General features: G+C 40.1%; 1 protein-coding gene across 1 annotated transcript; it reads left to right on the forward strand.

Annotated features, from left to right (window-relative positions):
- The first annotated feature begins 1587 nt into the window (after window positions 1-1587).
- On the forward strand, window positions 1588-9908 carry st8sia6 (ST8 alpha-N-acetyl-neuraminide alpha-2,8-sialyltransferase 6). Its single transcript, XM_088330904.1, has 6 exons — window positions 1588-1870; window positions 4485-4553; window positions 4698-4772; window positions 5738-5882; window positions 5947-6152; window positions 8960-9908. Exons 1-6 carry the CDS (start codon window positions 1773-1775, stop codon window positions 9435-9437), a joined length of 1071 nt encoding a protein of 356 aa, XP_088187030.1. The 5' UTR covers window positions 1588-1772; the 3' UTR covers window positions 9438-9908.
- Window positions 9909-11478: the final 1570 nt, after the last annotated feature.

An 11478-nucleotide genomic window follows, 5' to 3' on the forward strand; every position in this document is an offset into this window, starting at 1 on the left:
AGGTAATCCCCTTCCAGAATGACCCGGCTGCAATGGATGTCGCAGTGTAACAAACTATACACAGACATCATCAAATATATATATATACACTGATGGAGTGGAATTTGTGTCATCCGCATGGAATCGGGACTTTTAGGGTTCTGCACAGTATCTCTGCTATTGATAGACTGTGCTCTTCTGTACTGAGGTTTTGGATGTTATTCCTGGGATCTGTTAGATCCACTCTTCCAGTGCGGGGTGTTACTGCCCCGAGTGTCCCCACTATTACAGGGACTGACAGGCCCTGACCTTCCCCATCTGTTCAATTCCAGCTGCTCAACCATTGGTACTTCTCCCGTTCCTTCTTCCTGATGTTGGGGTCAGCTGGGATGGCCACATCTGTTATCATCACCCTGCTTTGCTCTTTGTCCACCACCTGGTTAGCCAGGGGCTGCTTGACTGCCTGGAAAGCTTAGGTCCCACCAGATATTGGCCCTGTATTTCTCAGCGGCCTTTTGTGGTTTGGCCCACCGGAATTTGGTCATTTCTAAGCCACACTGGTTGCTGATGCTCCTGTATACAATCTATGTATGCTTATCCAGCTAGCGTTTTACACAGTCTGCATTTTGGGTCTGATCTACTCTTGTAGATTCTGGCTTCTGTGGCTCATAGCCTGTTTTTGAGCTGCCACAATCAGCCCCTTTGTTCTGTCAGTCAGTACTGCATTTTCCAGCCACTTCTAGGGTGTAGTTCATCGCCCATAAAATCCTGAGGCCAATGTTGATAATCCTCCCTCAGGTCTTTTTTCCCACATGGTTGGTCTTTGCCTTGCTATAATCATTTATCATTTTTATTACCATTCATATTTTGGTCTTGTATTTCACCCGTTGTGTTTGGCTGTGTATTGGGTGTTTTGGGTTGTTGGTGGCGATAAAGAAGGGGATTTTATTTTGTTATTGTACGCTGAATGTTTGTATACAGCCCTTTGAGTGACAATTGTTTTGCCTGAAAAGTGCTTTACAATTTTCTTTTATTTGATTTGATAAAAGTCATCAAATCAAGTAGGATATGATGTATGGTCTTACATCCTCTTTTAATGTTGGCAACATTTACATATGAATCATGTTAAGTTTTCAGAAAAGTGACTGAATTGTAGTCCTTTTAAAATATATTCAGTTCACTTTTATTTGACTACAATTTATTTTGACGCTAAGGCCATAGAAGTAGAAGATCGTTTTTTTATGTTTCTTTGTTATTGTTTTCTTTCACTCTGATTTCCTTTGTCAGCAAAAATTGCCCTTTTTACACATATTTTGTGATACACGAATAGTTTGTTCAGTATCATTAATTTAAAGCAAACAAGCAACCAAACAACGTAATGGATACACGAACTTGTCCGTCAAGTGTGAACCCATAATAAATTATTGTTATTATTGTTGTTCCTTTTTAATTTTTCTATCGCTATTACTATCAGAAAAAAATAATGAGATTATTTTAACAATTGTTGAAATTACGGAGGGTTTTAAGCCGACGGCCATAAGGCCAAGATGAGTTTGATGATAAACAATAATAGTCTTTTTTAAAAACATGTAAATATTGTGGCTTGACATCATCTCATAAACAATCAGGCAACAGCTGTGCTAACGGGGCACGCTTGGAAAACGCACATGGACGTTTCCAAACAAAACCAAGATAAATAAATGCAGTCAACTATAGAGAAACTGTGACGTTTCTGCTGTGACGGCTTCCACTCGGGAGCGTAAAGAGGCCTCGTGTTTTTGTGGGGATCGAACATGTTGTCTTCTTGTAGCGGGGCGTCCACGACAGTAACTCTGCTGTGCTTGGGCAGCCTCTTATCCAGCGTCGCCTGGTATTTGATCGACGATCAGAGGTTTGTCTTGAGCTTCAACTTAGTAATATAAACTATTTTCATACTTAACATGCACGCACCAACTCAACGTATTAAGCTGCTAGATATATTGTAGCTAAGGCTAATATATATCCTTTAAAAACATTAGTTATATAATTCAAACGTTCCGTTTTCTAACAGCCTTTTCCCTTCTGACAGTCCTTTGAGATTTATATATTTTACATAACAGCAGGACTGGAATACAAGGCGCATGCAATTAAAATTACAGTAAGAGTTAGGGTTGCATAAATATATCTAAAAGTGGGGTGTGTCGTTTGAGGTGTCCTTATAACGTAGAAAATTTAAATATTTTACCAAGTATGTGCTAACTATCCCCAACCAATTTCAAACAGTCCTCATGTTTTATTTTCCACTGCCTTTATCTTTATTTTACCAGAGCTGTTCGGTGCGGAAAACATTAGGTTTGAGGAAAGGGGACTGAGGGGCTGCTGAAGAGTGACATAATTTTCGTCCAGGCAGGTTTTATTTTTTATTTTCATTCGAGTGTGGCATGAAAATTGTGACATTAAAAACAGGCTTGCTTCAAGTCGAGTCCAAACGCTAACCCAAACCCCAAGTAAGATGGAGAAAAAAAGTCAATTTTTTTAGACTTGCTCGGATAAACATTTTTGTACCCTCATAAATCAGTGAGATAACTGTTATATTTTGAGAGGGTAAGATAAGATAAAGCAACAACTTGTTTTTGGTGCAGGGGAAAAAATCTTTCATTTCTTACACGCTATGAAAATAATTCCTGATCATTTCAATGGATTTATTGTCTTAAAACCGGGTTTATTGTCCGGTAATATGATTTAAAGCAATTTTCTCTGGACCTGTTGAAGAATTTCCTGCAACTCATCTGAGAATCTAACACACTAGTAAAGGCCAGAATTCCAGTGGATACAAGTCTGGTTATTTACTTTTGTGTGTGTTGTGTGGATCCTTCTCAAGGTTTCTCCATTTTCTTCATGTTAAAGTTTTTGAGTTTTTCTTTGCCCTCATGTTGGTTTTAGATCAGAATCAGATCAGTAATAATAGTCTGTATTTTGCAATAGTCTGTGGCCTTTGCAGCCCTTTGAGACTCCTTGTGATTAAAGGCTATACAAATAAACATGACTTAAATTGGGTCAGCACTTTATTTTGAAAGTATTAAATATTAAGTTTATATTGTTATTTATTTTAATGGTTGTAAACCAAAGAGCATTAACAATATTAGAACAGTGCATTGCTATAGGGATAGGAACCTTTGCGAGGTACTTGTTCACCAATGTTCTTTTCGGTGTGAGTCACCTATACACGAATCCAGCAGCCTAATTCCAATGAACATTTTTTTTATTTTACAGAAACCCCGTGGGTGAAGTCTAGCCCACTTAAAATCAATATCATTTGGTACCCTGTGTAGTCCGGGACCTGGAACGCATCACGAATGAGCTTACTGAGGCTGCAATGATTACACAAGCCAGGAGATGGCGGCAGAGAGTAACAAAGTTCCAAATTCTGTGCACCTCCTTTTAAATCAGTGGTCTCAAACTCACAGGCCATTTGTGACCCTCAAGGTAATAGTTTGAGGTCCCCCGACATAATATGAAAGCCTAATGTAAGGGCGGCCAGCGTGATCTTGAATTGAATGCTTCATCTGTGCTAACCAATTTGGCAGCACTCAAAAGGTATTAACTAATGCAGTGTTTTTCAACCTTTTTTGAACCAAGCTACATTTTTATTTAACCACACCACTAGTTGGGGCCATTTCATCTCCGGTAAAAGTGAATCCAAACGAAAGATGGCTAAAGCTGCACAGGCACACACAAATTGGATAATTTCCCATGACTCAGTACGCCAATTGATATCTTAAAAAAAACAGCACTGACGTATGAGATCGATGTAAGTCCGACCTGCAATACGATTGGCTAGCTACTTCCTGGTTAGACACACGCACTGCGTACACATTACTCTGTGTCGACAAATGATCTGATTCAATGATTTTTTTGCAAATTCAAAAAATATTTTATTCAAACACGTGTGGGGAAAAATCGTCACTGCTGTTTTAAAGGCTTTGGCTATATTTTACATGCATTTTTGGTTGAGTTTCTACCTTTTGAAAACCAGATGCAGCCGAACCTCACGCAGACCCTAGTTCCAGCGCCCCCCGAGTAAATTGAGTTTGAGACCCACGTTTTAATTTTTTTTTTTTTTTAGATCTAAGTTTAAATTATTAATTACCATAAACAAATAATCTTTCGATGTTTCATACTTGTCCAAAGCAACAATAAAAGAGGATTTGCAATGAGCGTTCGACAGTTTGTGTCTGAGCAGCTATCGAAGTTCTGCACTTCTTTCTTTTCCTTTTACAACAATTCAAATTTTGACCACAAGGGCACTGGAGGACAACTGTTTCTCATAGACTGAACAGCTATCGTATGCAGTGTGATTTACTTTTAATTGCGCATTTCCTATTTTATCCACCGGTATGAGGTGCTCTTTCACATTTCTGGCCAATTTGAGGGTTTTAAGTGTTCCAAATGGTCCAAAAAATATGGTAATTTCCATTATCTTTTTACCTTTTCAATTGTTTTTTGGTTGCTTCTCTCCCCCACAGCTTACTGGCCTCTTACAAACCACCTCCTCAGAGGAAGTCTTCTCCTTCTCTGCTCTGTAAAGGTTGCAGGTGAGGCCGTTGTTGTATAATTCGTTCAATGGGGCTGCAAACGACAGTCTTTTAAATACACAATGCTCCGATTCCAAGGAAATGGACAGTTTCAAAGGGAATGTTTCTAAATGGTTATCTGTACCTTCTCTTCACATCTCACAGGGAACTGATTGATGACGTGTTGAAGCGTCACTCTCAGAAGTGGAAAAAGAACGAGGACAACCATACAAATTTCACGTGAGGCAACATGCGATTTGTGGGGGAATATCTAGTTTCGTGCGAAGTAGCTTCCTGCTAATGCCACGTGACTGACTCAGCTGATATTTTAGGATAGACCTAAAACAGTATTGTGGGTAAGGGTGGGCTTCTCTCTCACAGAGTGCCCTAAGTCAGGGGTCTCCAACCTTTTTTAACCTGAGAGCTGCTTTTTATTAATTGTAACAAAGGGCACCCAGTTTGATATGCATTTCTAAAATAACTTAAGTTATCACTATGTTGTTATTGTGCTACTACCAGGTTAATTATTGGAGGTAGGGTTTAATACTCAGTCAACGACTCAAAATAAAAATTGAGTAGAAAAATCACAATGAACTAGTCAGCTATTTTCAGAGCAGGTCTGCGGGTTCCTCAGCTGTCCTTAGTAGGAATCTAGCTGCTCTAACTGTATACCTGAGTGACTGGCACACACTGTCATCCCTTCTTTTCTGGCCTTATGCTGCATCCTGCCTGCCTGGCAGAGGAGAGGGCCAAATTAATGTGCCCACTTCTTCCAAAATAGGTAAACATGAAGCGAAGCGCGGCGTAGTGAGTTTTTTTCAAGCTACAGATAAGGACAATGCCAGGTGTCGTTTGTGTGGTAGTCTGCTACTGTTGCAAAACTACAAATTTAGTTAAAAATCATGAAAGAAGCTCACCCTACAGGATGCAATGAGCTTCAACTAAAAATGTAAACATAATGCTGTTCCTGAACATCCATTGTCACCATGGCAATGGAGCCAATGAGAGATAATTGATACTTTATTTTCTTAATATTATGCAATGGAAGGTACTTGAATTGTCATGTTGACATTGTATTTGTATTTTGATCACATTGCTGCATTTGTGGTTTGACTCATGGCTTTTTACTAAAACGGTTGTATTACAAATATAATAGGACGCTCAATTGTATAACCCTAATGTCCATTGTTTGTTGATCCTTTCAGTTCCCAGCTGAGTGGCTCGTGTCGAGGGTTTGAGAAAGCCATTGTCACGCAAGCCAACACGCCCGTGGGCAGCAAACTCGTCTATGATGCAGAAACAAGCAAGACATTGCGCGTGACGCCGGCCATCTTCAAAACATTTATCAAGGCAAGTCTTACAATGGTGTAAGATTTTTTTTCTTTTTAATGTGGAATACTATTTGAATTCCTAGGAACATCCCTTCTCTAATGAGACGTTCGACACGTGTGCCGTGGTGGGAAACGGCGGCATCCTGACGGACAGCGACTGCGGGAAAGCCATCGACTCTGCTCAGTTTGTGATGCGCTGCAACCTGCCACCTTTGAACCCCGAGTATGGCAAAGACGTTGGGGTGAAGACTGACTTGGTCACGGCCAATCCCAGCATCTTCAAGGAGAAGTAAGCACAGCCCAAAAATAATAAGTAGGTGAGGGTTTTGAGGGAGAAATATTCTGATTTTTGATGATACTTTTTGCTCATTTTAAGTAGTCCAGTCATGTTTATTTGTATATCCCCTTATCACAAATAGTCTCAAAGGGCTGTACAGAGCACAACAATAAAATAACTACTAAGATATAACATCAGCTTTAGAAAATACTTTAGTGAGAACGGGAATATGTACCTTGGTAGAATTCAAATGCCAAATATGATTACATCAATGATAATATTGTAATGTTCATACTAGATGGCTAGCTAAAAGAGTAGCATACCTAATGGTTAATCAGATGTAATTTTCCTCTACATATGCATTTATTTGATTGTTTTTAATATTGGACACCTGCAAAATAGATATTTATGGGATGCTATTATTGCGCACTGTTGTTTTTACTGTTACAATTGTATTGCATTTGTTATTTTTCTAGAAAAATAGCATACACAAATAGAAACACTTAAAGGCATGTTGAAAATAGAGTAAAATCCTTAATTATAGCAAAAATGAATAACCTTGTATTGCCTCCTGAGCTACAATTAACACAAACTATAAGGAAAAACTTATTGTCAATTTAGGTAACATGATATTTCAAGCTTAACCTCCATGAAATTGCATTATTGAGGAATATAGCCACGTTTTACTCACTAAAAATCCTTTTTATTTGTGCACAAAATCAATCTTCCTTTATTTCCTAAAGGATTTCCTATACTCTGTTGTGCAGATTCTGTGCTTTTCAGTTCCATCAAGTATTTTCTATCGCTATCAAAGCCAAATGCTAAAAGTCAAGCATGCCCTATTGTATTTTTGGCATACATTTTTATCCGATTTAGGGCTGGAAAAAGTCCGCTCGACACAAGCAGCGGAGCAATTTTTTCACATTTTTGTTGTGATACATCTTTTACTGCCAATCATGGTTTGAAATCTGTGACATTTCCCAAGGCCCATAAGCTGGAGCTGGTCCCAACAACTCAAAATCTGATTGGCTAAACCCGGCATTTGCAACCTGTGGCTTAGGTGCTGCTGAGTGGCTCTCTGGCGCGATTCCATAAATGTTTAATGTTTTCAGACTTTTAAAAGGGAAGCATTACAATATAACTCAACCTCTCCCAATTTCAACACATTCAACAAGAATAAAATCCTGACATAGCACATTTAGGAAACAAAGTAAATGTTTTTAGTAAATGATTTCTAATTGTCAGTATACATTGGGAATGACACTTAGGGATATTATTTGTTTGGTTGCTCAGGCCCAAGGATGGGTTTATGCATTTTACAATGCATTGACTAGTGATATTTGCACAGAAATCAAACTTGGATCGTATTACTTTGATTTATTTTTATGAATGCATGGTGCGTTTTAATGCACTCTTTTTGCTGGCCAGAAGCTGCACATTATGTTTGTTCTGTTTTTGTTGTATTTTCCATCCATTATCTGCACAGCTTAGCCTCAATAGGGTCGCGGGGGTGCTTGAGCCCATCCCAGCTGTCTTCGGGCAGTGGGCAAGGGACACCCTGAACGGGTTGCCAGCCAGTCGCATAGCACACAGGGACAGACAACTCACTCGGTCATTCACACCTAGGGACAATTTTGGACCAGCCAATTAACCTGACATGCATGTTTTTGGAATGTGGGAGTAAACCAGAGTGCCCAGAGGAAACCCACACAAGCACGAGGAGAACATGCAAACTCCGCATGGGAAGGCTGGTAGCTGGATATGATCCCATGACCTCAGAACTGTGCCACGGACGCGCTAACCACTCAGCTACCCTGCCGCTTGTTGCATTTTCGAATCCTCGAATTGAAAATAACATCAAATATTGGATTTCTTTATTGCATTTCTTTGATATTGTCAAAGCAATTGAAATACTGCAATTAATTAATCTAATAAGGTTAAGCTAGAGGTGCCATTTTAGAGCAGAATAGTCACGTGGGGAATCATTGTCTACAGGATACGCTGCATCCATCATGTTTTTTATCGCGGCACCAGATTTTTTATTATTATTATTTTTTTGTCCAATGCAGCACTTTCAACATTTTTGGGTTGCTGATCACTGGGGTAACCCAACAGCTTTATCAGACACTGGGGTTATTGCTCACAGTGTCCAAAAGTTTTTGTAAAGTCCTCTGGGAAGATTACTAACCCTTCCAACGAGTAATGGCCAAAATGTTATTGGTTAAATGCCTGAATTTGAAAGTGCACATAAACTAAGGGAGAAGCCATGAAAGCTGAAGAACAATATGGAATTATTTAATAAGCATTCATGGTCAAAATATTAACACCACATCATTCATATTTTTTAGGCTTAGAAGGCCTTGCTGGTCCTTATGGTCCACCACTTTTACAAACTTTGATGTGTAACCTTTTTCATATAAAAATGATTCGGATGAAGACTGTTTTCACTAGCCAAGAGAATGCCACCAATCCTCTCCTAAGCAGTGCACCCACTGGACTTGTAGTGTGTTCAAAGACCAGAAACACAGTTGGAGATCTCAGTTAAAAAAAAAAAATCTTCCGTTATGTTCCAGATGTTTGATGTAGATTCGATGAAAGCTTGGTGTCTTCTACAGTACTGAGTGTCGATGATAAGACATTCGCAGTAAAGGGTCACCATTATACATACAGAAGTATGCAACCAGTGGGTTTCTCAAGAATGGGAGCTGGTTGTAGCAAATGATTGTGGAATACTTGACTAATTGCTCAAAAAACCAATTGCTCAAAAAAGGGACCTATCCGGCTTGTTTACGTTTTAACGTCCCTTTATGAATTGGCAGGTACAACTCTTTAATGGGCCGGCGCCGGAATGTTATGGACGGACTGCAGAGCTATGGCAAAGCCCTGATCCTCCTCCCTGCCTTCTCTTTTGGCATGAACACGCAAGTGTCCCTACGCTTGGCTTACACCCTGGAGGACTTCTCCAGCCCCTCCCGCGCCGTCTTTTTCAACCCGGAATACCTGCGCAACCTGTCGCACTTCTGGACCGCCTACGGCCTCAAGTCGCAGAGGCTCAGCACGGGCATCATGATGGCCAGCCTGGCCCTGGAGACTTGCTCCGAAGTACACCTGTACGGCTTCTGGCCCTTCAGCAACCACCCGCACGGACTTTACGCGCTCACCAACCATTACTACGACGACAGCAAGGCCAAGCAGTGGTTCCATGCCATGCCGGCCGAGTTTGACCTGCTGCTCAAGTTGCACAACCGAGGCGTGCTCAGACTTCATCTTGGGCGTTGTCCAGCCAACAAAAGCTAGTGAACCATTGACATGCTGCATTCAGACTACACGAAACACTGAAACTGTGTAAAGCTTTTTTTTTTTAATGTATTCCTTGGTGTGATCTGGCAGCAATTTGGAGGAATTTGTCATTCTTAGACGCTTGAGCAGAATTTGTGTATAAGATTCAGAAATCTGCACTTAGCTGTTGGGTACATTTTTAGATCAAAATGTAAATAAGTTCATACAAACATTAAATGTCAGCCTGATTGAAAAAGCTGTCTTTGAGCATTCTGATTTTGGTTAGGATATTTGTAATGTCACATGTCAAGATTGTAAAAAAAAAACCAACATAATTGGTATGGCAACAGTTTGGAATTTCCCGATTGACATGACGATGTTTGCATCCTAAAACAACACGGTAAAAGGACACCATTGTTTGCAGTATGACAACAGTGGCTTTCACACAGACACACACACACAAATCTAATAAAGACAAGTTAAACCACAGTACTGCGTTCTAAGCTTGTAGTACAAGCCTGTGACCCTGTCAAGTATCAAATGTCTGGCCAACTATATATAACATCACGCATCTCATTTGTCGTCGGGACAGCTGCTGTTCTTGAAAAATTTGAGCTCCGACAGTACATTTGATGACAAAATCATCATAAAAAAACTCATGAAGACATGAACTTGAAGCAAAGTCTTTCCTTGTTCTGATTAGATTCTGTTATCATTACAGGTTAAGTCATTCATTTTCCACATTCCAAAGGGTGAAATGGAGGCTTGGGATAGTGAAGGAGTGTGCTGAATTGTCTTTCCCATAAAGCACACCCAGACTTGTGTGTTTCTGTGTCAAGGTCACACTTCCCCTTCTCTTCATTTCCGCTCTGCTGTGGGACAAGCTGCCCGCCATCCCCTCTTCAAGCCCCTTCCCTAACAAGTGTGTGTGTGTGTTTTGTAGTCATAGGCAGTGTTGGGGGTAATGCGTTACAAGGGAACACATTCTTGGAACACAAAAACTGAGTATTGCAACATAACATTTTGTAATGTAACTGTTGTTACTACATGATGCGTTACTTTAAAAAAAGTATATTATGCAGTAGTATATCATTTGTTGTTTCCTGAATCATCATATGCTTATGAAATGACATGTAACTCTGTCTGCCAGCAGCACAATACCAAGCATAATGGTAGAGCATGGTGGCCATGTTAATGTTTACTGACAAAATACAGTTATTAAATTGCTGCCTCATAATTTTGCCCTACTGACATGATATTCTCCCTACCGTATAATACTCTCATCCAAGCCGTATTTACAACTATAAATAGAATCCTAAAATCGGGAGGTCACTTTATATGCACATTTTTGGTTGTGTGTCAATATTAGCGAATGGTAGGCAACACGTGGGGAGGGGGTGTCATTTATATAGCCGAAAAAATCAAGGGGAAATGCATACCTGTCAACCTGTACGGTTTTGCCGTACAAAGTACGTTTATTACGCATTTTAGGACGTTTACGACGTACAAGAAAATCTGAGCGGAAAAACGCAAATTTGTCAATTATGGGTGCCATCCGGTAAACACAGACTGTCACGAAACGCAAATCAATCAAGTCTAACGAGAAAATATGGTGTAAGATTATTTTGTAAGGGAAAATACGTCAGTTTGTATGGGCATGGAGCTGTGGAGGTTGACAGGTATGGAAATGTGAGCAGATATTTTACAGTAAAAGAATGTTGAATTTTGGTCTTGTAACTATTCCAAGACACAACACCCCAAGAAGAACAGTGACAGCTAATATTTTAGCATCAGAATCAATTAAATCGGACTTTGAGGAAAGTCTAAACAGCGCAAATAAACGCTGATCCCCAGTGGGTGCTCCGTGGATTGTTATTAGGTCCAGGAAGAGACTAACGTGGCATTGGGAGAGGAAGCAATAGCTGGGCAACAGGTCTGGCCTACTGCTGAGCTAGGTACCGACTCCCATAAGCCACCTCTGCCTAGCCTGTTTCTCACCAATGCCAGATCCCTTACCGATTAAATGGATGATCAGGGGCTACAACTTGTGGGAACCCGC

This window comes from Urocampus carinirostris, chromosome 1, assembly GCF_059441175.1.
Source record: "Urocampus carinirostris isolate Australia breed hairy pipefish chromosome 1, RoL_Ucar_1.0, whole genome shotgun sequence".
Classification (NCBI taxonomy): Eukaryota; Metazoa; Chordata; class Actinopteri; order Syngnathiformes; family Syngnathidae; genus Urocampus; species Urocampus carinirostris.